Source organism: Vulpes lagopus, chromosome 4 (genome assembly GCF_018345385.1).
Source record: "Vulpes lagopus strain Blue_001 chromosome 4, ASM1834538v1, whole genome shotgun sequence".
Taxonomy (NCBI): Eukaryota; Metazoa; Chordata; class Mammalia; order Carnivora; family Canidae; genus Vulpes; species Vulpes lagopus.
Window position 1 is genome coordinate 131,553,370 of NC_054827.1, and position 27,352 is coordinate 131,580,721.

A 27,352-nucleotide genomic window follows, 5' to 3' on the forward strand; every position below is an offset into this window, starting at 1 on the left:
AAACGGAGCAACTGTAAACTGGACCCTGTTACGTGCAGAATCCGATTCTGTAGGTCTGGGGTGGGGCCCGAGAGTCCGCGTTTCCAGCAGCTCCCAGGTGATGCCGCTGCCACACTTGGAGCAGCAGGAGCGGACATCCATCGGGCTTGTCATATAAGGAGAGTCCTCCTTTCATTGACCGCCCACCGTGCTCCGGGCACAAGCTAATCGATTTGTATGTCTTGTCTCAGCAAAGCCTCGGAGGGCACGTCATTCAGTGACTCGTCAGCGTTGGCTCATGCGCGCATCTCCCTCTATTTTAACAGACGTGAGGACAGTTTTCACATTCGGAGGGGAAGGGTGCCCACCGTGGACCTTCAGCAGAACTTTCAACTAATTTGAAAATGATCCAGAGATACAGGAGAAGCGATTTCCAGCCTTGGGTCAAGCCATTAACTCTCCCCACGCTTAGGTACGAGAGCAAATGTAAAAGGAAGTGACTGGTCCACGTGATCTTCACTAACACTCCAAAACCTTCGTATTTTAAGTGATTTTTCTCTCTTTAAGAGGTCCTTGTCCCCAATCTCCCCACACAGGCAGCTTGGCTTGCAGCTTTTTTTGTCTTTCTTTCCGTTTTCTTTCTTTCTCTCTTTTTTCTTTTTTAAATCACTCCACTCCCTTCCTTTCTTAGCACTTGGGACACGGTGCTTTCCCAGGAGTCACGGCCGAAAGCCGCATTGCCCTGTGTCTTTGGGGTGTGCTCCCTGCCTTATCATATATTCCAGACTTAGACCATAAGAAGCACCTTCGTGCATGAGATTTTGAACTCTTGAGTCGGGTAATGGCTTTTTGGTTTAAACACACAAATTTCGTTCTGCTTGGAGCTGGATTTTCTGAACAATCCCTCCATCCCCTGCACATTCAGCCAGCAAACCCCACAAAGGAGGCACAGTGCTGGCCATCAGATACAGGTCAGCACCCAGCTTCCCTGTCTGGTCTTACTGCTGCTACACCTACCTAGTCATGGTCTACACTCGGCAATACAAATAGCTGTCTACACTTGCTGGGAGCACTTCACATGTAAGAGTTCATGTAAACCTACAACATCCAAGTAAGTAGGCATTATTTCCATCCTCACAAGGAAACCGAGGCCCAGAGCGGTTAGGCCTGGCCAAATCACTTGGCCAAGTCCACACAGCTAACAACCAGGAGAATAGGGTTCAAAGCCACACCATCTGATCTCAGTGTTTGTGTTTTGCAACCCCTCTGCCACCCCAAACTGGCCACACCACGCTGCGCTGCTGTCTGAAATGCTAGTCCCCTTTGGCGGCCACCTGGCATCTTCCTATTTATCTTCAAAACCTGGTTCAGCTGGGCCCTCCACTGGGCACCTTCCCAGCCTCCGGGAAGGAGACCCTCCCTTGCATGTCTTTGCAGGTGCATTCTAGCACCAGAGCCTCAGCCACATGGGTTGGTCCAGATCTGTGCTGTGTTTGGGCTCCCCACCAGGCTGGGGGTGTCCCCAGGCCGCTCTTCACTCTCCATGTGACGTCACAGAGGTGGCTGAGAGGCAGTGCCCTTGAAGGCAAATGCCCACGCCTATATCCCTGTGCCAAGATCTTGATGGTACCTGTCAGAAGCCCCTCTTCCCCCCTTCCCTCCCTGCTCCATCCTGCAATGCCCCTCCTGTCAAGGCTGACCATGACTCTGGTCACTGTCACTGCAGATTCTTGGTCTGCATCCTCAGTGGCTTGCCCTGAGCCAGCAACTTGCCCACCCACCTGCCACAAGGATTCCAAGACCTCCCCTCTCCCTTTTATCACCCCCGGCCCCCTGCTGTGCCTCCTCATGAACAGTGTGGCCTGAGCTCCCTCAGATCTCGAGGTGGCCCTGGGAGTGGGCACAAAGCTGCAGCTTCACCACTGTCACCTCCTTCCCCTCTCCCATCCCCACCTCCTCCCCCTCTGCTCAGAAGCCTGAGCCTCAGCCTCACCTCCCCACTGGCCTCACTCATCCCTTCTGCACATCAGACCTCCTCAATCAATGGATTGATGCCTGTCCCTTCACCTCTCTCTAACCTCTCACCCCCCTTCACCCTCGCTGTTCCAATCTGCTCAGGAATCTCCCCAGTAATGGAAGCTCTCCCTCCCTCTACACGGGGTGTGTGTGCGCACACCTGTGCCCTCTGGCTGTGCACACATTGCTTCAGAGCCCGGGTGCTGGGGAGCAGATGAGCAGATGCCACCAGCACAGAGAGGGCAGCGCGGGGACGGAGGGGACAGCCAGGCTGGGGTCACGGGGGCTGCCTGCCTGTCTTGTCAACCAAACCAAGCCTTGAATGAGGAGCCCTCCCAGTCTGATGGTGCCCCCTCCCCTTCACCATCTCTTTTTACTCCAGCACCGCATGACGTCTGGCTGTGCCCCACCCCCCTGCGTGCTTTCCTCCAATCCGCAGTGGCAGGGGGGCTGTGCTGTCTTCAGACAAGACTCTCCCCTGCCCCTTCCTGATGTCACCTCCCCGCTGCTCACCCCGGTCCTTCCTCACCGGTGGGACTCCCTACCAGCTGTGTGACCTTCAGGCACGTGCCTTAACCTTCTTGAGCTCCAGTGTTCTCATCAGAACAGACATCATGATCCCCACCCTGCAGGGGAACACCTCCCACCGCCGCAAGGGTCTCTGATGGTGAGCACCCAGCAGGTGTTGGAGCATCTGCTGCTGCCTCGTCATGCCCATTATCACCCTGGAGTCCTGGCAGCCTGGTTCCCTGCGTGCCGGGCAGCACGTGACACTCACACGGGGCCCCAAACCTTGGAATACGTTTAGGTTTTCAGAGTTAACAACTAACACGGCTACCAGGTCCAGTCTTCGCATTGGCCGTCATCACAAAAGAAAGCAAAAGAAAGCAAAAGAAAGCAAACCTGTTCAGCTACACCTCCTGGTTTGATGAACCTGATGTTCAAATAGAACACAGATGCTGGAAGGAGAGGCCCAGGGGACACCGGCCCTGGCTTGAGCAACCACTCAGCAGGGGGTGGGCCCTATCCCTGAAATGTGTACCAGAAAACTGGTTTGCATATGCCGCGCCCCTCTGCCGAGAATGCACCTGCTGCGTTGTGAGGACACCCACGAGAGGACATGCCCTGCTTCACGGGAACCGCGCTCTGCTGCCAGCTGGCCATCAAACATGCCTGGAACACCCAGGTGCCCGTCAGAGGGGTCAGAGGCTGGGGAGAGGGCAAGAGGCACCTTGTGCCCGCCACCCGCCCCTCACCTGCTGGGCCTGCTGCAGCAGCTCCATGCGCTCCCGCAGGACCTGGCTGTCGAACTCCCGGCTCTGCCTCAGGATCTGCCTGCGCACCTTCTCCACGGCGGCCTGCAGGTCCTCCCGCTGGCCCTCGCTCAGCGCCTCGCTGGCCCTCCGCCCTGGCTCTTGCTGCAGCGCGTTGTACAGCGTGGCCTCCAGCTCCTGGATTTTCTGAGTGGCCCAAATCACAGACAGTGGAAGATCACAAATGGGTGGATGGTAGCGGCCAGGACACTGCAGCTGCGGGGGGCAGAGCTGGCCATCTCAGGCAGGGAGGGGAGCGTGCAGGGGCCTAGCAGAGCAGCCAGCAGGCACGGGCGGGGGAGGGTGGGGGGAGCGGGGGAGCCCCTTGCAGCCCCGTGCACGCTCTTTTGAGAACATGTCTAACTCTATTCAATCAAGATGCCCTACTCTGTGCAGGACAGGACAAGGGCTATAAGAAGAAATCATCAGAACTGCCCCTTGAAACGTGCGATTCAAAGAGAGGTTTGGCTCCGCCAGTTTTCAGTCCCCATTTATTCCACCCACCCCCACCTTGGGAACAGATCTCCCCTTTTATCGTGGGCATCAGTGGGAAAATATGTCTCAAATCGCACACACACGTGGTTTTCAGCCAGCTGGTTCGGAATGCCACTGTAATCTAGAGCGAGTGGTGACAATGTTCTAACCGTGCCCTCCCTTTGTTAGCAAAGCAGATGAGAGATTAGTGGCCAACCGAAGGCTCCTTGTGAAAGGCGAGAGTTTTAATCGTTAGAGGAAGTTATTTCTTTTCTACTTCACCCCCAAGACACTTAAATATAGTTACCTCATGGGAATATCTAGGGACAAAAGAGAAAATTATCTCCTTTTCTGCTTCCCTAAGTCCCCACCCACATCGTCCTCAAACACAAACCCCATCCTGGGCCAGGCTAACTGTCCCTCTGGTCGTTGTCACTGCAAATTCTTGGTCACCACCCTCCACAGCCAGTCCTACACCAGCAACCTCCGCACTACAGGGCTTCCAGCTGAAAGATCTAGGAACTAGGGAATGGATCCCTGTCTTCCTAAGACCATTTGACCAATGTTCAGTTTGGATGGAAACTGCCAAGAAGAGGTGAGAGGTGGCTTGAGGCAGGAGTGGGGGGTGAGGGGGATGTTACTCTGGCAAGCCTCTGCTGCCATCTGGCACCACCCCCACCCTGCCCTGCCTCTAGACCCATCAGGCCAGAGCCAGTCTTGACCTACAGGCATCATAACCGCCCCTCTCCTGACCCCAAAGGACCCCCTTGGGAAATGAGAGGGTGGAATTCTGTCCCCTGGCACAGCCCAGGGGTCCCCATGTGGGCTCCACACAGAGCCAGAGCCTGCCAGCACCCACTGGCTCACCCCCTCCCCATTCAGCGGCTGAGCTTCCAGGACACCTCAGGCCACCAGCTTCCAGCAAGGACCCTGCCACTCAATTCCAGAAGACCCACTGTGGACCTGCCCCATCTCACTCTGCGATGATGAAGGAACGCCAGCTTGCATGCGGCACCTGCCATCCTCACTCCTGCCCGGGCACAGGGCACCACCACCGTGTTATTCCCTGACCGTTCAAGCCCATCCAGCACGGCATCAGAACGCAATCACACCTCGGGCCTCCAAGCCCCCCTGAGGCTTTGGAAGGAATGCAGTTTCTACATGGTGGCACGATCGGCTCTCCCAGGGGCCTCCTCTGCAGAACCAGGACTCGGAGGGCCCCTCCCCCCCAGGGCCTTCCTGCAGACTGTACTCCAACAGCAAAGGGTGGACACCAAGCTTTTCCAAAATGTGTTGAAAATCACCAGTCCTGCCAAATGTCCCTTGAAAAGACAGCCCACGACCCAGTGAGCTTGGCCAAGTACTTGCTTACATCCCTCTCAGAGCCCCGGCCCATCCTTCAACCTTCATGAGATTAAGGGCCCAAGAAACCCTTCAGAGTTTTCCAAACTTGGCCCATTGCCTTCGATGCCTATGGATCTCCTTAAATCACGTTCCTCATAACTTTCTGGGAAATGCTAGGGAGACAGATGAGGCGTCGTGTGAGAAAGGTGTTCACAAAAGGATAGAGTCAAGGCAAAACCAGTGAGGGAACAGTTGAGTGTGAGCAATCCTCCCAGAGAAGGAGGAGACATTTCTATCTTTAAATTGCCCTCTGCACCATTAGAACATCTTGTGCCCAAAAGGAAGCGCTAGGAGCGTAAATGTGTGGTCCCGGTGAGGCTCGGTTCCCGGGACCTGTTACTTCTCTGGCCCAGGGCTCAGAACCCAGATGCCAATGTTCTTGGGGAGGTGGGCCAGCCCCCGTGCCCAGGCTACTGGCTCTCCATCTTCCCAGACATGCTCACGGAAAACGAGGGTTTGCAATCTTTTTTTTCAGTTGTTGACTCTGCATGATTTAGGTACAAACTATTCCATAAAATGATTTTTAACTACAGATGACCAGGACAAAGACTTGCTAGAGACTTTGTGGACTGTGCTGCTTCTTCCTGCAAGAAGGGACGCTGAACTCTCCATTCTCTGTGCTGGGGGACACCTGGTGGGGCCTGTATTATCTCCCTGTCTCACTCGGTGGCCAGAGAGTCCTCAAAGTCATATGACATGTGAACTAGGATGGGATCTCAGTTTTAGCTCATCACCAGGAAGCCCGGGACAAATTTCTGACCCAAACACAGTATGGCATAGGACCTCACAACAAGTCAGTTTTATTCTGATGACCACCGGCCCCTGCTTTCAATGTTTTGCCTCCCTGTTCCTTGGCGACTTACCCTCGTTCTTGTTCACAGGAAAACTTGCTTTGGAGTTTTATGCACAAACAAGCATTTATGTATAATAAACACCTAAGAAAGACAGCTTCTTCTCACTTGTCTCAAACAATTACTAGAGTTGAATAAGCATGCCTAAAGAAACCATACAGCTAAGTGATTTTTTGGAAAATCATGATTGATTTGGACAAAAGTGACAATTTCCCTTGAAATGAAGTACAGTCATTCCGGGCAGAACAGAGACAGGGCATTTTGATGGCACCCACATGGCACCAGTGGGGCCCATAAACATGGCATGAGCCCCAAAGGGAAACATAGCCTCTGAGGTCGAGTCTAACAAGCCAAAGTGACCAACCCACTTCTGGTCCTACCAGGTAAGCCTGGTCGAGGGCTTCCTTCCTGTAGTCCAGCTCCTCCTCCAGGTAGCCCTTCTGCCTGCTGAACAGGTCCTGAAAAAGAGGAGGCCCCCCCCCAAGACCAAGATCAGCATGAGAAGCTGTCTCAGCAAGGCTCTTCAGAGCCCACCTACTCACCTCTGCCAGAGAGTGACAGTCCCACCAAGCTGAGGACCCACCAGGTGCTCAAGTGGGAAGGGAGTGATGGTCTGTCCTCCCCGCCCCTCGCATGAGTCTTCCTGCAGGAGACTTGCAGACCCAGGGAGACATGATCAAGCCTGTCCCACCTCCTCTTGGCTTCCCTTCCTCCTGGGTGCCTGACTGCACCAAAGCGACACCCCTCCAACCCAGTGCCCAAGCAGGAATCCTTTTCAGTTCCTCTTGTCTCATCCTGATGGGCCCTGAAGACCCATCTCAAGAGTTCTCAGATGTGGCTCTTCCTCCTCACATGGACGGCATCCCCCACCTCTTGACTAGTCTCACTGCTGTGTGCCTCCTTCCCATGCCCGGTCACTCCTCCAGTCCCTGCAAGCATGGTCCATCCAGAATACAAATCTCTATTACTGATTGGAAGGATCCCAAGACAGGAGCTCATCTACTGCAGGCCCTTGGCTTCACAGATGAGGAAACAGGACCGGAGAAGATCAGTGCCTTGCCCTAGATGCCACAGTGTCCTGGTGGCAGAGGAGGGACTAGATTCCAAGCCAGGGCTCTCTCACACCCTCATGCTTCCAGGCTGTAAGCGATTCCTTCTCCCTTCTGTTTTCACCTCCCACTTCTATTTGCAAAACTTGAATTGGTCTTTGAAGACTCAAGAACGATTTCTTCTGGGAAACCCTCTCTGACATCCTCAGGCTTGGTGAAAGAGACCCCCTCTATGCCATAGCCCCCTGGTGAATAACCACCACCGCCGCCATTTATCAGGTACCTGGCTGCACCAAGCACTGTGCAAAATTGTGCATCTCACATCTGTCATCCATTTTCTTACTCACTTACTCATTCACTCACTCATCCCTACAGCCCAGCAGGTGGAACTTGGAATCCCCCACTTAGCAATGAGGAAATGAAGGGCCAATGTATCTTCCCAAACTCTCATGGCCATTAAGGAGGCCAGCAAAGCTGGGAGGACCATCTGGGTGTCTCTGGAGCCACTGGGCCAAGTGCCTCAGCATTGCCCACATGTTACTCTAACGTCCTCAGGCTACATGGGGCTGTTGGCTCATGAGCACACATTCCCACAGCCTTGTGGGCAACTATAGCTCCTCAAAGCGGGGAGCCTGCATATTCATCACCAGACCAGTAACCCTGGCATGGCACTGGGATAACAGAGGTTCCAAAAATACATATTAAGTGAATGAGTGAGTGAGTGTTAGAGTAAGTGAATGGATGACAATTACCTGGAACAGTCATTATAGAAAAAGCAAAATTTCAAAATGCAAGCAAATAAATGCATACAACAGTACACGCAAGAAGGCACCTGGGTGGCTCAGTTGGCTGAGCATCCGACCCTTGATTTTGGCTCAGGTCATGATCTCAGAGTCGGGAGATCAAGTGTGCTGGGCGTGGAGTCTGCTTGAGATTCTCTCTCTCTCCCTCTCCCTCTCCCTCTGCCCCTCCCCCTGCTCATTCTCTCTCTCTCTCTCTCTCTCTCAAATAAATAAAAAAATAAAATCTTTAAAAAAATAATACATGCAAGACCCCCCTGGGAAGGAAAGTGCACCCTTTCCACCCTCCTGTCTCCCAGAGGGCTGTCTTTTACCTTTTCCCTCTCCAGGTCCAGCATCTTCTGAGTCAGGGCCGCCTCAGTTCCCTCTATTTGCTTCAGCCACTGGAAAACAGCAGGGACAGAGGGCCAGGGCATGAGAACCCATGCCGGCCGGGGGCCTCCCACCAAAGCTGAGTACGCAGGGGCCTCCTCCTCTACGAGGCTCCTGGCCTCCCCGGCCCATCTCAGCATGGCCTTCAGGGCCATGAAACAGGGCCATTGTCTGTACACGTGTTCAGCTTTGACAGATGTTTGCTCAGGGATCAATCAGGTCTTGGATATACATGCATGTGTGTGTGTGTGCGTGCGTGTACCTGTGCATGAGTGTCAGTATGTGTGTCCTATTGCATCTGCGTGTCCAGGAGGGAGTTGGTGTGCATGCTGTGGGAGCCTGACTCAGCACACAGTGGACCCCTGGGTGCATCTGGGGGCTCTGCGGCTGGGTGGCTGAGTGTCATTGAGGTCTACTGCTGAGTGCTGTGATGGTGGCTTCATGCTGGGGACCTCATCCAGCCCTTCACTCCCGCCCCATGGCATAAGCAGCATCACCCGTTTTATAGGTGAAGACATGGATGCCTAGTTAAATCACTTGTCCAAGGTCACACAGGTGGGCCATGGGGATTTCTAACCCAGCCTGCAAAACTGCAACCCCTGCAGTGGCACCCCCGATCGGCCAGGTGCACCATGGAGTGAGGGGTATGCTGAGTCCCAGGGCACGAGGGTGCTGAAGTAGGCCAGCGAGCACCCACCAAGGGCAAGTGACAGGGACAGTCTGCCTCTTCCTGGGTCTGGGCTGGTGGTGAGCAGAAGGCGGGCAGCTGTTTCTCAGGACGGAGGTATGTAGGTATGTCTTTATGAGGACCCCACCCAAGAGATGGGCTGGTGGGTGGACCTGTGGGGGGGTTGGAGGGGGTGTCCGAGGGCAGGGGTGTGTCCATGCTTGACACTGTGTGTGAATGTGTGCATTCAGCACAGTACACAGCCTCCTTGCCTCCAGCCTGGGGACCGCGCCCCCCTTTCCTAGCCTCCCAGCCCCGCTTAGCAGCCCCATGATCCTCCTGGCTTTTCTTCTCCTCCCCTGCCTGAGGCTCCCCCTCCCCTTGCAGCCCTGCCCTTGGCTTCCCCCCTTGCTCCTCCCCTGCCCCATGGGTTCTGCGTGCCTCTGTGCTCCCTCAGCTCTCTGCAGTATCTCCCTGCAACCCAGACAGCCCCCACCTCTCCCTTGATGCCTCCCGAGCCTCCCTGGTCCCTCTGATGGGGAAGAGGCCACTTTCACCCAAACCAGGATGCAGGGAGCAGCCTTGATTTCTCCATCCCCTCCCCTTTCCCTTCTCCCTTCCACACGTTGGTCCCACCTGCTCCTGCTTCAAACACCCACCTGCTGCACACCACGGCCGCCACCCCTCCAGGCTGCTGTCTGGACCAAAGCCCTCTCTGCTTTCAAGCACAGGTCCTCTCAAAACCCCAATTGTGCTGAAAGCCCTCAGGGACACCCCATCACTCCTGACACTGCTGGCCCCCCAGCCAAGCCAGCTTCGCCTCAGGGCCTCTGCACATGCTACTGTCCCTACCTGGAATGCCACTACCTCTCCCACCCCTGGCCTCGGCCCCAGGCCTTCTCTGAGCTAACAGCTATTCAGCCTTCAGGCCTGAGTTGGCTGTCGCCTCCTCCAGGAAGCCCGCCCTGCTTCCTGAGTGTCCGTGGGGTCAGGTGCCCTCGGCATCCCTCCAGCATCCTACCAATGGCTCTCACAGCACTCACCTGACCAATTACTGTAGTCTGTTTCCCTCCCACAGAAGCCCAAAGGCAGGGACCATATCTGACATGTTGTTACACCTCCTTACCCAGCACAGGCCTGGAATGAAGCATGTGCCCAGCAAACGTTTGCTGAACGAGGGCAGAACATAAGAGTGTGGAGGTCTGGCGGGAGGGACGGGGTGGATGCTGGTTCCATGGAGGGAACGAGACTAGATAAAGCTGTGATCACACGGCTTCCCCCAACATCAGAGTGAGCTTGGCTCCAAGAGTGGACCCCCTGAGTCAGCAGCAGAAGCATGTGCCCAAAATAGAGCATTTCGCTAGATGTTGTTGAGGATGCACAATGCCTTACAAATAGATAAGCATATTTTTGGCGGGAAATGAAAAATGTTTCATTTTTAATATCCTAAGACAAGCAGTCCTAAAATGACTAAAACTTAAGTGGAAAATAAATCAAAACTCAGTTTTGAATCATTACAACAAGCTGCTCTTAGAATGGGTTTAGAATATGGTGTCCATTTTCTTCTTACTGTTAAAAAAAGATTGACATGCATCTTATGCATAGAAAGAAAAAAATTGACAAGTGCTTCTTGGCAATTGAAACAGTAAAATGAGGGCAGAAAACACTGGCCATGAGCATCCTGTGCTTGTGACGTCATGAATTTTGTATCAAGGAGAGTCCACCAGGTAGACCCCGGGCCACGCCCAGAGAGTAAGCACCCAAATGCAAATGGTTTGCACCATCCTCCAGGAGGGAGAGGTGTGGGGACACCTGTCCCCCCAAGCCCTCTGGGGAGAAGTGAGACAGCCTACAGGGGTACAGAGAGGACATTCTGTAGGAAGCCAGGTCTTTGCCCACAGGTGCAGGGCCCCAGAGCTGAGGGCTCTCTCCTCTAAGACCCAACTCTCCCTTGGAGACAGTCCTGAGACCTTAATCCCAGGCCAACTATTGGAAAGCTTGACTGTGGCCACAGGCCTACGCTGAATTCACTCACCCATTGCAACCAGTGAGAACACAATTTTTTTAAAAAAAATCTTCCATCTGTCTGATTGGTTTTGACTATTTCTCAACTAGTTTTGAACTTGAAGGAGCTTCATAAAGAAGAAGGGTGACTCGGGCTCCTGGCTGGCTCAGTTGGTTAGGCATCGGACTCTTGATTTCAGCTCAGGTCATGATCTCAGGGTTGTGGGATTGGGCCCCATGTTGGGATCTGCACTAGGGGTGGAACCTTGGGTTTCTTGGGATCCTCTCTCTCCCTATCCCTCTGCCCCTCCCATCACTTCTCTCTCTACATCTCTAAAAATAAATAAAAAAAAAAAAAAAAAAAAAAGGCAGTGTGATTCATGACCACCTGTAAACCCTCAGATGTCCTAGGTTCAAGTTCCTTTGCTGGGCATGTGCTGTGGGCAGAGGACATAGGGTAAGGACAGATGTGGCTCTGACCTTGGACTCTGCTAACCATCAAGAGGGAATGGGGCTCCCCAGGCAAGGATAGGAGCAAGATAAGCCCCCAGAGTAAGGTGCCCTGGCAAAGTCATCCAGGAGCACTGTGTGACATTCCTAATTAGAGTTGCACCTCACGTATATGCTACAAAAACAGCACTGTGCCTCCAAATAATACCTCAGTTTAGTCAGATACTGACACTGAGTGACAATTTTTAAAAACATGCATTTGGTGGATGCCTGGGTGGCTCAGTGATTGGGCGCCTGCCTTCGGCACAAGTTGTAATCTTGGAGTCCTGGATTGAGTCCTGCATCAGGGTCCCCAGAGGGAGCCCGCTTCTCCCTCTGCCTGTGTCTCTGCCTCTCTTTCTGTGTCTCTCATGAATAAATAAATAAAATCTTTAAAAAAAAAAAATCATGCATTTGGTGTGTGCGGGGGGGGGGGGGTGGGGCTCCAATCCCACCTGTCAGCTCAAGAGCTCCAACTCATGCATGCTTGCTCAAGACTGTCCCCATTCCAGCGCTGATATCTCCACATCCCAGGAACCCTAGGACCAGGCAAACTGGGCAGTCTATTTTGGCTGGGGAGGGGGTCCTGTCAGGGCTCTCAGCTGGCCCTGCAGCTGGTCCCACCTTTCCTCTTGGGGCCACTCTCAGCACCGACATTCCCTGTAGGGGGACATCTAGCACTCCCAAACCTACAAGATCTTTAGACACAAACCTGTGGCAGGGCTGGCATCTCCTAGACCCAATTTGAGAAAATGGGAAAATTCTGGTGTGAGCCAGTGCTCAAGGACTGTCCCAGCTGGGGAGTGGGCCCCTCTCATCTGCACCCAGTTGGCTGGTGAAGCTGGGGGTGGGGTGATGGGTCAAAGAAGACAGTTGCTGTGGGCCACACAGGGGCTCGAAGGGGTTGCATCACTAATCTCGCACAGTTGCTGAGAGGAAAAGGAGCAGATCTGAGGTGGGGGACCTGAGGCTGCAGGTCTGGACACCCACTATTTGCCAGGCTGTGGAGCAGAATGTATCAGGGAGGGTCTGGGTGGGAGAAGGAAGTGGGGGCTACTCTCAGCAAGGCTGTGAACTCCCTACAGTGTATGGCCTCCCGAAGAACAAACTCCCATACACTGGGGGTTGAAGAGAGGGAGGCCCCCAGGCCTGCTGCCCAACCCCACCCCAAACCAGCCACTCAAGTCACAGATGATTCCTGCTCTTGATTCACCATCTTCCATTGTTGGCTAAACCCCTTTGCCCTGGATACTTAGTAGCAATATTTGGTTCTGCTTAAAAATGCCATGTCCTGGAGTCCCAACTCTAGCCCTGCAAGGTCTGTAGACTCAGTTTCGTGGCTCTGAGTGATCCAGAGACCAATCTGCGAAGGCCCCTGCAGTCGGCAAGTGGTGGGTCAGGAGTCCACCCAGGAGGGGCCTCCCAGGGGATGAAGAAGGAATTGCTGGGCCTGACATCACCATATCCTCCAGGGAGTGCTCAGTGCTAAACTGAGTCATGAGTGTTTACTAGGGACTTGATATAACACTCCCCAGAGCACTGCTAGCGGAGGCTAGGCCGTCACGTTTGGATACGTTGGTGAGAGGGAGGTTTACTGAATGTGAACCATGTGCCTAATGCTGTACGGTCACCTGCCACTAATGGGCCAGCAGCCAGCCAGTGTGAGTCAGCATCACCCCCTGTCCACCTGGGGACGTAGGCTCAGCCAGGTGAAGTGACTTGGGAAGTAACTTACCTCCTGTGTGACCTCGGGCAAGGCTTTGCCTAAGTCTGTTCCCAAAACCTAGTATCCTTCGCATGACTAGGGAGGAAGGACAGTAGTCCAGGGAAGAAAACTCTTTCTATTTTCAACGTCCTTCCAAAAATTCTGGAAAGAATCTTGATTATGATCACTAAAGACTTCATTGGAACTAAACTAGTATTTTAAAGTTTAACTCCTGTGCTTTGAAAGGAAAAGCTCTCCAGATGGGACCGCATAAAATTTATGTGTACCTAAAATATCCTAAACAAAAGGAAAAGGTAAACAAACCAGGAATGTATTTTTAACAAGCACAACAAAAAGCTATTAAGCTTTTTATATGTAAAGCACACAGAGAAGTCAGGAAGAAACACCGTACTCATGACAAACACGTATTGAATAAATGTATGAATATACGAATGAATTAATGAATTAATGAACGGACGAAGAACAAACAAACCCAATGGAAATCGTCAAAAGAAATGTAATTACAATTCACAAAGAAGGAAGAAAACAGATAATACACAATAAGACCCCAATATCACTAGCACTCAAATCAATGCAAAAGGAAACATGACCATCATGTAATTTTAGCCTACGGAACTGGCAGGGGTCTTTAGTGGTGACACGCTGGGGTGAACGTGGAACCAGCAATGTGGTCACACTCAGGTGGTATTAGTACCAGAGGAACTGGTACCGCTTTTCTCGAATTTTGACAACATTCAATCTCTGAGAAGCCTCCCTACCAGTTGGCCCAGTGATTCCACACCTAGAATTTATCCTGAAGAACTGTTTTCAAAGACGAGCAGGAATCTACGGTAAAGACATTCACCTCTGGATAAATGGGGGTGGGGGTGGGGATGGAAAGGACCTAAATATCTAATAGCTGAGGACTAATTAGCTTACGGTTTAACCGCAGGGTAGAAGGATGGAGGGGGAGGGGGGGGAGCCTAGGAGGCAGGGTTAAAAATTGGAAGCCAGGTACCATTTCAACTAAGTCTAAAAAATAGAAAACCTGGTAGGAAATGCACCCCAGCGAGGCAGATGCTTTCCTGGGCGGGGCTTTCCTTTGCTCGGGAGCTAAGCTCTCCAGGGTAAGCAGGTGCGCTCCGGGCGGGAAAGGAAGAGCATGCGCGTGCACATGCAGACACGGATGAGGGGCCAGGCCCCGGAGCCAAGCGAGACACCCGCGTGCAGGTTCCTGCGGGGCGCCGGGAAGCTCGCACACGGTGCACGGACAGCAGTGCCGCGGGGCTCTCTACCTTTTCACACAGGGCAAGCACAGTTCCAGCCTGGATTATTGCAACCTGTTCTTCGTTTCTCAAATTCTACAACACAAAAATGGGGGAAGGGCGTTTTACACTGGACCCCACATCCACGCGCAGGCTGCGCTGACCGGCTCTGATGCCCGGCGGAGAGGCGACCCCGGGCCCGGCCTCCACTCTCTGAAGGCGCCGGCCTTGAAACGCAGCCGTGTCCTACCTGGGGCCAGGCCTTTTGGAGAGAAGGGCCAGTCTGAGCCAATCTTTAAATGAGGGCAAAAAGACCACGATCTGATGTCGGGAATCTTGAGGGATCCCGGTCTCCCTCTGGGTGCTTGTTTGTGCGCCCTTGCAGGAGCAAGGGAGGAGCTAAATCCAGAAGCTAAGTCTGGAAGACCCCCCCCTCCCATCCCACCCCTAGACACCGCGACCCCCCTGTGCCAGCGTGACCCACCCCTGCCCCTGACAGCGCCACCCGCCCGTGACAGCACCATCCACCAGTGACAGCGTGATCCACCCGTGACAGCGCGAGCCACTCGTGACTGTGTGATCCACACATGGCAGCGCGACCCCCCCCCACCCCGTGACAGCGTGGCCCGCCCAGCCCCGCAGGGGGCACGGCCACAAAGAAGCCTTACACTGCATATGTCAGATCTCTTCAGTTAGGAAGAAACCAAACCAAAAGGGAAGAAAAGGCACACACAGCACACCCAGGTGGAGACAAGAGCGCGAGCAGAAGCCGGCGGGCATAGTTACCCCGTTATCGCCAAGGATATCTAGCTTCTTCATAAGTTCAGAAACATTCACATCCTGGAAAAGATTGCCAACGTTCATTTTGCGGGAGCTGCCAAGCCCGTGCAGACCGGTCTCTAAGCGCCGCGGCCTCGTCCGTCCCTCTCGCCCCGCACCGCGGGGGCCAAGCGCTCCTGGCAGCTCCTTCGGGGGTCGAGGGAGAGAAGGCAGTGACTGCCACTCATCCGCCGAGCTTTCCAGAAAGGCCCGAGGACTTGCGGGGTCAGGAGGACCCCAGCCCACAGCCGCATCTCCCACCCCCTCACTCACTGCGCCAGGCTGCTGTGCTCATTGTGGTTCTGATGTCACCCCCATGTCACGCCAGGTCACGTCTCGGGGTGGGTGCTGCCATTCAGACCTCACACGCGTGAGACCGCGGCTCCAAGAGCTCACAGCCCGGAGCTGGGAAGTGGCCGAGCTGGGGTGCGCCCTCAGAGCTGCGTCCCACGGCTCTGCCCTTTTAGCACGGGCACAAATGGAGTGACATTTGGTGACCCTCTGAAAAATGAACTCTGGCTTTCAAAATATGGTGGGGGTGGGTGGGTTGGGCTGTCTCCTGACCATCGGTTCTATGTCTGGCACAAAGGCACAATCCCCCTTTACTAAAGGCCGAGCCTGGCATTGGAGTGGGCCCCTGGCGGTGGGTTTAGTGGAGGCACCCCCCAAGCACGCTACCTTCACTCCTTCCTGGTGACAGAACAGTTGGAGAGCGCTGCTGTTGTTCTCGGGGAAGGTGGTGATTTGGAGGTTAAATGCTGGCGACCTCCGCTCTCTCTCCTGGAGAAAAGATTTGGTTTAAAAACAGAACTTTATTGGATTATTTACCACTTGCCATTTTTTCCCACGTTACGCAGCAAAAACCAAGGCATTCCAGTTGGCAAAGTTGTTACTAAAAGGCGCACAATTCAGACTCCCATCTCCTGGTCTGCGAAGGCCCACGCCGTGGTCCCGGCCTCTGCCACACACTGGATCTCCTGTAGAAATGTGTCTACTTCTTACCTACTCAGCTAGGAAGAAATGGTTAACAAGGTGTCTGGTGTTCACCTGCTGCGAGATGGAAGCCCACGGAACCACAGATCATCATTCAGTTCTCCATTAGAACAAGCACGTGAAATCTCAACAGACAACACAGGTACCAGCTACCGTGTGTCCCGTGTGGCACATCACTCTCTCATTGAATCCTTACACAATCCGACATAGGCATTATCGCTTTCATTTGGTAGACAGGGAGGCTCGAGGGGGGCCCGTCCTGGTCCCTCACTACTGGGCGGCAGGACCAGGACACAAACCCTGGATCCACTTTGTCTTTTTTTTTTTTTCAATAGAATCTGCTGACTTTGTTAACAACTTTTTTTTGAAACGTACTAATACATCAGTGATCATTCTATCCCTTCCTGAGGCTGATAGTCAGATTTCCACTCCTGAGGAAGGAAAAAGCAAGAATTTTCCCAGAAGAGGTGCTTATTAATCATACATAAAGCGACACGTTTAAAAAAAGAAAAAAAAAGGACAGGAGAAGCCCAGTGAATTATAGGGATATATTACATAGATCTGCCTTTAAAACTTGAGCGACAGACAGGCTAGCTTTATGGCAAGGCCAGCAGAGAAGAGCTTTCCACATTATACCTTCAGATCAAATTGCTTTTATTTTCTCAAAATGACAGTAAGACAAGTAAGCATGCTTGGACCATTCCTGCAAAACCTAGTGACAGCTTCCATGGGTCTCTTTAGTCACTCCACTAAGAAATGTAACCAAATGAGCACTAGCTTGGATGGTGGGACCTAGCTCTTGATAAGGCTAACGGAGAGAGGAAGGGGAGCCAGTCACTCAGTTAACTCCCCCAAAGCCCCACCTGGCTAACCTGGTTTGAAGCTACTCAGGGGAAATAGTTTATTCCTCTTATTAGCCAAAAAGACCAAAATTCACCGTGGCTTCCTTCCGTGGATGCCTTTCTACCTACAATCCTTAGATGGAGTCTTCATAGAAAAGGTGACAATGGAAAGCTCATATTTGATACGAACAAAAGTCAGAAAATTGGTTTCTCACGGCTCTGAAAGATGGTGGAGACAAAGAAAACTCTAGCACACTGAGCAATACTCATGGAAATCTCATGAGAAAGACATGTGACAAAGTCCTGTGAAAGGCTTCCTCGCTGGCCCAGGTGGGCACAGTGACCTCGCTTGGCTTCCGACTCCTGCTGCGTGAACGGAAGAGCCCGTTCGCGCCCAAGCAAGAGTTGAGTAGCAGGGTAATACTTGGTTTGGAGACATTCAGGCCATAGGCCATGCCAACACGACAAAGGACAGGATGGTAAGTTCTAGTGCAAACAAGTGTAATGGAAGCCAGGAGGAGGAAACAGACCCAGAGGGACACTGGTGTTGCAAGGGTGCTCGCTTTTTCCTGCGGGATCCGTGCATGCAAAGGCTTCAGCAGAGGGACAGCAGGGCCGTGACAGGTGCTCAGAGAAACGGGTCACAAACGTAGCTGATGTTTCAAATGTGGATGGTTTTTAAATGGCAACAAACAAACAAAAAGAGAGTATGAAGTAACGTGGTAGCAACGCAAGGCAGTAACACACCCGAGGCAAGGTCTCAGTGGGAAGCAGGAAAACCACCACTACTCGTAACGCTGGATCCAGCTCTGTACTGGGAATGTCACCAAAGGTGTGGAATGTGATTGCTACCCGCGAACACCGTTCAGTCTCCCTCTGGGCTAAAGAGCGGTTTTGAGTTGCAGGTCGAGTTACAAATAGCAAGTTTTCAGCGCAACCCTGCCGTGACACCCAGGCCTGCATTCGCTGGACAGGGAGCTGGAGCGACCGTACGGGTTTTCTCAGACACCTATGCAAATAGCTCCCGTCCCCCTGCTTCCTTACTTACCTGTGTTTATCTGGGCAAACAGAAAATGGGCCCACCTAGCAGTAAACACACTACAGAGTCGGCTGTGGGCCAGGTGGGACCCTGCTCTTTCAAAAGGAGAGATTCCTTGCATGCAAGGTCACTTAAAAAGGTGTGTTATTAATTGCAACAGTGCTTCTGTCCGGGTTTGCAGAATGCATACCAGGTGACTATGCATGCAGGAAAGAAGTAGTTATGGAAATGAAACACAAATAAAAAAGGCAAAATATTGCAAAAACAAATTATTTTATTAAGTGCAAAACAAGCCGTAGGCAATAAATAGATTAGCTCTGGTACATGTCCAAAGACTTCGGTGAGCATTCTCTCCAGAACATATTAAGGCAGTGAAATTATTCTGAACATACAGATTTAAAAAAAAAAAAAAAAGGAGGGCGGAGGGAGGGGGAAAGGAAAGAAAAAAAAGAAAAAACAACTCTACCACGTCCCTTTACACATGCTGGAGGACATCTGGGAGCTTTACATGAATTTCAGTTTGGGTTCAAAGAGAAGGTCTGCTCCGTTTGAGAGCGCACAACAGATAGAGTCTCTTACTTCGAGCTCCAGCACTCGGAACTCTAGCAGCTCGTTCTGGTCCTTCGCATCTTGCATTTCATTCTTCAGCTGGCTCTCTTCCATTTCCAGTCTGTAAATCTAGAGCAGATGCACCTGGGGGTTAGCAGGCGGGAGGACCACCGTCTCCATGGGCACCGTGGGAGATGCGGCCTACTCAGTGCACCGGGGCCTGGGCCGGGGTGGAGGCGGGGGTGGGGGGGCGGTGCCCATTCTGTCCCTGCAGCCCCAGAGCCTGGCCTGGAAGAGGGGCGCCTCAGAGACTTGCTGAATAAATGTCTGATGGGGAAACTGAGGCACAGAGCCATGGAGTCCCTTCCTAAGGTCAAGTGTGAGGGAGGCAGGGGTGCATCATGAGAGCTTCTGATTCCAAAGCCTGCGTGGGTTCTTTTTGCATTGCATGCTCTCCAGGCCCCCAGGGCCGAGCCCTCCCAGACAGAGTGGGACAAACCATGGCAGGAAGGCACACGCTGCTGTCATGCTGCCGGAGGGCTCAGGAGAAGGCTGAGTGGAAGCAGCTCTCCTGAAGGTACAAGTCCATCTGGGAAGGTGGGCTGCCCAATCCGGCACCTGCCACAAGACCCTGGAAAAGCACCCTAATGGCTCTGTGCCTCAGTTTCTGTCCAAGGAGCATAAAGCTGCCCCCACTCCCCTGGCTGCAGCCGGGTCCAAGAGAAGGCATGCCACCTTATCGAGGGCTTCCAGGCGGCACAGCTGCCTTTGCCTCTCCCTCCTCCTGCCTGGAGAACCACAGGGGGTTCTCCACTGATGGGGGCTGCACCCCAGGGGACATTTAGAAACAGCCTGTTTTCCCCAGGGCTCTTGGAATTTAGTGAGCCAGACCAAGGGTATGAAGTGCCTCCCAAGGCACAAGCCCAGCCTGTGGGGCAGTGTCAGGTCCTGTCTCAGTGCTCCAAATGCTATAGGGAGACACAGGGCAGTGAGCGGCCACACAGCTGGCCAGTGATAGGGCTGGGGCTGGACTAAGACCCCCTCCCAAGAGTGCAAGGCCTGGTTCATCCAGGGCAGGCATTCTAGGATGCTCAAAGACTAAAGCCCAACCTAGGTCTGTCTGGTTCCACTAGTATGGAAGGTTCCAGAAAAAGCAAACCTATATGGACAAAAAGCACAACAGCAATTGCCAGGGGCTGAGGGGTGGGAGATAGGGAGGGACAGAAGGGACCTTTAACGGGAGCCTGAAAATGTTCTAAAAAATTGTGCTGTAGTAATGGCTGCTCAACTCAGTAAATTTAGTAAAACAAAACAAGTCTGAATTGTACACAAATAAGAAAAAAATAAAGCTACGGTCTGGTTCCAAAGCATTTAATCTCCTCCCCATGCTCTCTCTCAAGAAGAGTCTGGAAAGTTCCATGACCACAGAAGGAAGACAGGCTCAGCTTTGCCATCGCCATGGCCTCCGGTCTACAAACGAGACTCTGACAGCCGGAGGGCCTGCCCAGCTTTTTGGTCTACACCAGCTCTGAGGCCTCCCCCCAGAGGACAGCACTGGGACCAATGGCTGGGAAGCCTGAGGAATCGGGCTCTGACTCAAGGTGAGGGACAGGTCTCTCCTCTGAGAGTTGGTCAGGACCTGGAGGGCTGCCCCAGAGGCACTGCGGCAGACCCTGCACAGCTCTGTGGACCTCAGAGGTCCCCGACAGTCTGGGCTGGGTGATGCTCTGAGGGGCGGTGACTGGATCTCTGCCCACATACCTTTTCCAGCAAGTCCTGGTTTGTTCTGATGAGCAGCTGCTTCTCTTCCACCCACTTGGAATCCTAAGAGAAAGCACTAAGTATGTTCACAGTCCTTGAAGCAAACAGACAGCCAAAGAGCACAGGCAGTGTCAGCGACCAAAAAGCAATGCAGAGCTCTCAGTGCAAAGGTCAGAGAAAGGGATGTGGCTAGAAAGACTCCATCGTCCCTCTAAACCTTTACACCCCAAAACAAGAGCTGGCAGGTTTGTGGGGCATCCCTTCCCCATGGCTCATGCTCCCCAAGAGCGCACAGAGTTCATGCCATGAGCATCCTTGACAGGAGCCGCCACAGAGGGGCCGAATCAGCCCTGCAGACCCATGCTGGCTTGCTCACCACGGCCCCTGGACTGGCACCCAGGGCACACCCTGAGGGTCTGCCCCACAACCACGGACTTGGCATCATCACAAGGACATGCTTTTGTGCATTCTGGTCCCTCTGTCCATGATGCCCTAAGCACATTTCTTTGCCTGGTCAGGCCCTATCCTGGGAAGTCCTGTGAGCACAGGGCACTAGGTCTGTTTCCACTGTGGCATCCCCAGCACCTAGCACAGGGCCTGGCACACAGCTGGCACTCAATAAATACTGGAGGATGGATAAATGGATCAATGAATAGGTCAAAGAACTTCCTTCCTCCCTTTTCTCAGCTCTGATGGCCTCCTGTGCTTCCTTCCACCCAATATGTATCACCCTGTGTTGACACTGGGTTGACATGTAGGACCCACGAGGCTGTGAGTCCCCTGTGACGACAGAGCCATATTCCACTCATATTTTTATCTGGAGCAGCTGTCCCTTCCATCTGCATGCACACAGCCCTTCGCAACGTGACTTTGGAGCTCCACCCAGTGAGCAATGACAGCTGTTTCTCTGACCCTGAAGCTGCACTTGGCTGTGGTGTGCTTTGGCTTCTCAGATGTTAGCAAATGGGACTCAAACAGAGTCTTGAAATGTGCACATGCAGTGAGCCCTGCCGTTTCTTCCTGTCCCCAGACCACTAGGCAAAGAAGCCAGGTTAGCTTCCTTGAGAATAAGAGACCACGACTGTGATCTGTCCTGTCCACTGGCACCAATGCCCAGACAGGACAGAGAGGCCATTGCAGGCCACCTAGCCCCAGCTGATGTGTTGGCAAAGCAGCCTCTAGAATGACTTCCGGTGAGACCAGCAGAAGAACCACACAGCTGAGCCTTAGTCCAAGCTGCTGACCCATGGGGTTGGGAGCAAATAAAAAGTTTATCATTTTAAATAAGGTTTGGGGAGGTTTGTTACACAGTGATGGCTAACTGACACATTTTCCCTGCACACCTAGCACAAAACCTGGGGTGGAGCAAGGGCTCTAGTGGGTGCTCCTTGAACAAACTCCCACTTGTTTTGACCCAAACTGGCCCTTCCATGCAGCAGGTGCTGAGGGCCAAACAGCCCCACAAACACAGGGCCGGCATCCTTGGGTAGGAGCGAAACTGAGTTGAAGACAGTGGTCAGGTGACACATGAGCTCAGCCTCGAAGCAGTGCCGAGGTCAGTGGCAGGTAAAATAGGAGTTTGAGAACAGCCTTGTCTCCCACCTGGGCTCTTCCCTGGCTGCTACTTCTCCCCATTTCTGCTTCCTCAGTGTGTAGAGAACTATGATCACCCCGTTTCAAAGATGAGGAAAAGACACAATGTCAGCTGCACAGGTCATGTGACACGCAGGCAAGCCTGTCGTGGGGTGTGTGCTGTTTGCCACTCCCCTGCCTTGGTGGAGCATTCTGGGCCACAGTGACGGAAGCAGCACCCAAGGGCTGGCCGCTCGCCTAACCGCTTGTGCACACAGCCATGCTGCAGCGAGCGGCTTCCTGGGCCTCTTGAGGTCTGCTTACTGGCAGCCTGCCTTAATTTGAATCCTGGTCACCACCAGAGCCCTCGTCCCACTAACCAGACCCCAGGCAGAGTGAGTTCTAAGGCACCTGTTGAGAATCTCATAGAGCCCCTTCCCTGAACACCCCTCCAAGCCCCCAGGTGCCAGCCCAGGACCTCGGGGAGCCCTCACCAGACATCCTCAGCCCCCACGGCCTGCCTGTGTGCTGGGGCAGTGGTGCCACGAGACACTCCACCCAGCCCCACACAGCACTTGCCACCCTCCCAGTTAGGTGGGGCCACGTGACCGTTCTGGTGAAACGTGTGGAGGCAGCAAACCGCCTTCTGCCCTCCTCCTCCCATGCAGGATCCCTAAGTAACCGCATGGAGTAGGCGACCCCCTGCCTACTGAGCAGGAAACTCACTGTGGTGTGCCATTTACAAATTCTGGTTATCTCTTACCCCGGAAAGAATGGCTGACCTTAGTGTGATCTTCTGAGAGGGTGGCCCTCCACCCAGAGTCCTCCCTCCATGGTTGTCCCCCAACCGAGGGCACAGGTCTGGGTCTGGGCTGTGCCTCCCGACTATGCCCTGCTGTCCACCAGGTCCTGTCGCACTCAGAGAATGGACACACGGAGAAACCCAAGGTCCGGGAGTCACAGCATGGAATCCCTAAGCACGAGCTGCAAGGGCCAGCTCAGTTTCCCATTTAAATCTTTGATAAATGCAAAATACCATGGACTTTCTTCAGAGAGTTAGAACAAATTATTTTAAGATTTTTGTGGAATCAGAAAAGACCCAGAATAGCCAGGGGAATTTTAAAAAAGAAAATCATAGCTGGGGGCATCACAATGCCAGATTTCAGGTTGTACTACAAAGCTGTGGTCATCAAGACAGTGTGGTACTGGCACAAAAACAGACACATAGATCAATGGAACAGAATAGAGAACCCAGAAGTGGACCCTGAACTTTATGGTCAACTAATATTCGATAAAGGAGGAAAGACTATCCACTGGAAGAAAGACATCTCTTCAATAAATGGTGCCGGGAAAATTGGACATCCACATGCAGAAGAATGAAACTGGACCACTCTCTTTCACCATACACAAAGATAAACTCAAAATGGATGAAAGATCTAAATGTAAGACAAGATTCCATCAAAATCCTAGAGGAGAACACAGGCAACACCCTTTTTGAACTCAGCCACAGAAACTTCTTGCAAGATACATCCACGAAGGCAAAAGAAACAAAAGCAAAAATGAACTATTGGGACTTCATCAAGATAAGAGGCTTTTGCACAGCAAAGGATACAGTCAGCAAAACTAAAAGACAACCTACAGAATGGGAGAAGATATTTGCAAATGACGTATCAGATAAAGGGCTAGTTTCCAAGATCTATAAAGAACTTATTAAACTCAACACCAAAGAAACAAACAATCCAATCATGAAATGGGCAAAAGGCATGAAGAGAAATCTCACAGAGGAAGACAAGGACATGGCCAACATGCACATGAGAAAATGCTCTGCATCACTTGCCATCAGGGAAATACAAATCAAAACCACAATGAGATACCACCTCACACCAGTGAGGATGGGGAAAATTAACAAGGCAGGAAACCACAAATGTTGGAGAGGATGCGGAGAAAAGGGAACCCTCTTGCACTGTTGGTGGGAATGTGAACTGGTGCAGCCACTCTGGAAAACTGTGTGGAGGTTCCTCAAAGAGTTAAAAATAGACCTGCCCTACGACCCAGCAATTGCACTGTTGGGGATTTACCCCAAAGATTCAGATGCAATGAAACGTCAGGACACCTGCACCCCGATGTTTCTATCAGCAATGTCCACAATAGCCAAACTGTGGAAGGAGCCTCGGTGTCCATCGAAAGATGAATGGATAAAGAAGATGTGGTTTATGTATACAATGGAATATTACTCAGCCATTAGAAACGACAAATACCCACCATTTGCTTCAACATGGATGGAACTGGAGGGTATTATGCTGAATGAAGTAAGTCAAATCGGAGAAGGACAAACGTTATATGTTCTCATTCATTTGGGGAATATAAATAATAGTGAAAGGGAATATAAGGGAAGGGAGAAGAAATGTGTGGGAAATATCAGGAAGGGAGACAGAACATAAAGACTCCTAACTCTGGGAAACGAACTAGGGGTGGTGGAAGGGGAGGAGGGCAGGGGTTGGGGGTGAATGGGTGACAGGCACTGAGGGGGGCACTTGACGGGATGAGCACTGGATGTTATTCTGTATGTTGGTAAATTGAACACCAATAAAAAATAAATTTATTTAAAAAAATCTTTGATAAATGATGGCAGCTTTTCAGATTCATGTCAAAAATGATGTTGGTCACCATTTTGCTTTTGGAAGGGTCTCCCACCTTTGCACATTTGGCCAACAAAGAGCAAGTCAAGTGAGAATTTCATAGCACATTTTGGTTTTTTAAAAACCCTGCAAATAGGTACCTCAGGTAGGATATTCTCACCTGGGTTCTGCTACTATTTTTTCTCTAACGACTCTGGAGCAAACCACATAGATCCATTGAGGGCCCCCCTTGGCACCAAGGCCACAGGGACGGCACGAGGGGACAAACATGCAATTACCATACACTCATTTCTGCTCACCTGTCCCTTTTCAACCAGTAGCTTCTCCAAGTCTTCAATTTTGGCCTGACACCTCAGCAAGTCAGCTTGTAGCTGTTCCCGAGTCTGAAACGTAAAGGATCAGAAAGTGAGCAGGTCATCGTGATGGGCGATGGGAGCGGCAAGGACAGTGCTACGGTCTGGGCCTTGGAAGTGCGTCTGTGTATAGGAGAAGAGGTCTGAAGGCGGCCTACCCAGCTGCATGTAGGTACTGTTGCCTACACATATATGATTTTTAAGAATGGAAGGGTCTTGAGATGTCGTTGGCTCTAACCCCCCTAGTTTTCTAGATAATGACATGGAAGCCTAGAGTAGGGGTTAGTGTCTTTAAGGGAGTGAGTGAACCAGAAGCCAGACATGTCAGGGCTCCCTGCCATGGCTTTCTGGTCAAGTTCAGTGGCTGCCTTTACCAACACTACCAGGCATGTTTTGTGGACCTTTTATCACCTACAGTAAGGGCTGAAAAGCCAAAATCCCTCAAGGACCAGGCCGGTTTGTGATTAAGGGAAGCCATCTGCATGCAGGGTAATAGAGGGCGGTGAGGACTGTGGCACATATTCCATCTCAGGGGAAATCACCACCTGGCTGCAGCCAAAGCTGCTCCCACATGAAACAGGAAGCCTGTGGTTGCCAAACTGAGCATGTTTTGAGCTGCCGAGAGAGGTTAGGAACCTGGATTTCTATGTGAAATCTCTTGACTTTTAAATGTTAGCAACTGAATGTAACTTTCCATGAAAACCATATAATTCAGCCCAAACCGAGCCTGGACCTCTACCTCCTCTGACCTGTAGGTTATAGGCCAAACCCTTCACTGTGGCACTAGCAGCTTCCCTCCCCACCAGCCTCATCCACCACCTCCTACCTCATGGGGCTGCTATTGGAATGAAATGGGGAATGTGTCGAGGTAAAGCACTGGCACCAGTGGGGTGCTCTCTGGGAGTCCCCTCACTTTCAGAGGAAGAGGAAGGGAGCTGCTGATCCATGTGACTCCCGCAGGCCAGATCAGGGCCAGTGAGTGGAAGTTACTGGAAGGCAGAGCTCAGCCCAGGAAAATGGCAGGCATGGCCCCGACCTGGGTGGCCAGCAGGGACCGGAGTGCCTTGAGGGCACACCCCTCGACAGTCCCTGCATGGGCTCTGTGGGGGTGTTCACAGGGCTTTCTCAGCCTAGGAGGGGGAGGTGGGTAAAGTCTACAAGGCCTCCACGTCTGGGATTTCATCGCTGAGTCTTAACGTCTGAATGCATTCCTGCGTGCCAGACGACTTTATCATTTCTCTTGGCAACTCCTGCCGTCACACTGAGGATGGAGGGATAGCACCTGTGGGGGTCGCCAAGGCCTTGTTAGGTGCCCCCTAATGCCCCAGAATCCCCTCCCCATGTGTCACAGGCAGGGCCGGCGGTCTGCGCAGCCCCTTGGGGTCCGTTGCACTTACCCGGGCCTCCCTCTCGGCATCCAGCGTCCCCCCGACCTGCTCCTGAAGCAGGGCATAGGCCCGCTGCAGGGCCTGGTACTCCCTGGTCAGTTGACAGAACCTCAGGTCGGCCTCCTCCCTGGTTGTCGTCTTAGCATCATGGAGAAGAAAGACATAACAAAGCACGTGACTCGGTGTGCCTTCTAATGCTGGGGTCCACTGAGACACGTCCAGCCCTCACGGCTGCTGCCAACGACTCCTTCGGGAACCAGTCACTGCCAGGATGGTCACTGGGACCCTGGAGTGACAGGCTGCGGGAGGAGCCGCCGTCCTGCTCGACAGCACCCTTCCCGGGAAGCCTTGAGCCCCATGCGAGGGAGAGAGGGCAAGACTGCCCCCAAGCCGGCCCCTCCCACCAGGGCGCCCCACTCTGGGAGTTTCCCCAAAGGTGACAACCCCCTAGGAATGCAGGGCTACAAGTACTGGACGGGCACCAGCCGTCGTGGGGGACCTGTCACATTAAATGCACGTGAGAAGTCCCGCAGCTCGTGAGAGATGGGGACGTGGAACATGCTGAAAGCTGCCTGCTACATACTGTTGGTGACATGTGTCTGGTACGACCATGTTTTACTTGGGTTTCCTAAGAGAATTCAGCTGGGCAGGTGGGCAGGCGGGCAAAGACCACGCCGCCCTTCGCACCTTTGTGAGTCCAGCTCACTGGGTGCCACCGTCGTGAACCTGGATGTGCGTGATGACTGGGAAATGTCGGGGAGGTGACTCTGCGTGGGAGGGCTTCTGGCGGTGTTCACCGCCCTCCGCGCTTGCCAGCATCCTGGCTTTCTCTCCTGCGTGACCTGCCATCTTCGTAATGAAAAAGCAGTTCATGCTCTTTCCACTAGGTGGTGTGCCTGGGTGTGTCCGTGTGTGTGCATGTGTGTGCATTTGTGCACATGTATGTGCCTGTGTGTGAATTTGTGCGTGCGTGTGCATGTGTGTGTGCCTGTGTGTGTCCGTGTGTGTG

General features: G+C 52.7%; 1 protein-coding gene across 2 annotated transcripts in view; it reads right to left on the bottom strand.

The window, feature by feature from the left end:
• The window catches only part of JAKMIP1 (janus kinase and microtubule interacting protein 1), a 140,819-nt gene that overhangs the window by 10,049 nt on the left and 103,418 nt on the right, over positions 1-27,352 (bottom strand). Inside the window, exons 11-21 of one of the 2 annotated variants that reach the window (XM_041751151.1) lie at positions 26,353-26,481; positions 24,902-24,985; positions 20,392-20,454; positions 18,661-18,759; positions 15,886-15,987; positions 15,175-15,228; positions 14,390-14,484; positions 10,738-10,774; positions 8,201-8,269; positions 6,418-6,495; positions 3,252-3,455 (exon numbers count right to left, since the gene is read on the bottom strand). In XM_041751151.1, coding sequence (XP_041607085.1) covers positions 3,252-3,455; positions 6,418-6,495; positions 8,201-8,269; positions 10,738-10,774; positions 14,390-14,484; positions 15,175-15,228; positions 15,886-15,987; positions 18,661-18,759; positions 20,392-20,454; positions 24,902-24,985; positions 26,353-26,481 — 1,014 coding nt within the window. Of the gene's footprint in view, positions 1-3,251; positions 3,456-6,417; positions 6,496-8,200; positions 8,270-10,737; positions 10,775-14,389; positions 14,485-15,174; positions 15,229-15,885; positions 15,988-18,365; positions 18,760-20,391; positions 20,455-24,901; positions 24,986-26,352; positions 26,482-27,352 lie in introns of those variants that run through there. The other variant, XM_041751150.1, reaches the window with a different exon arrangement.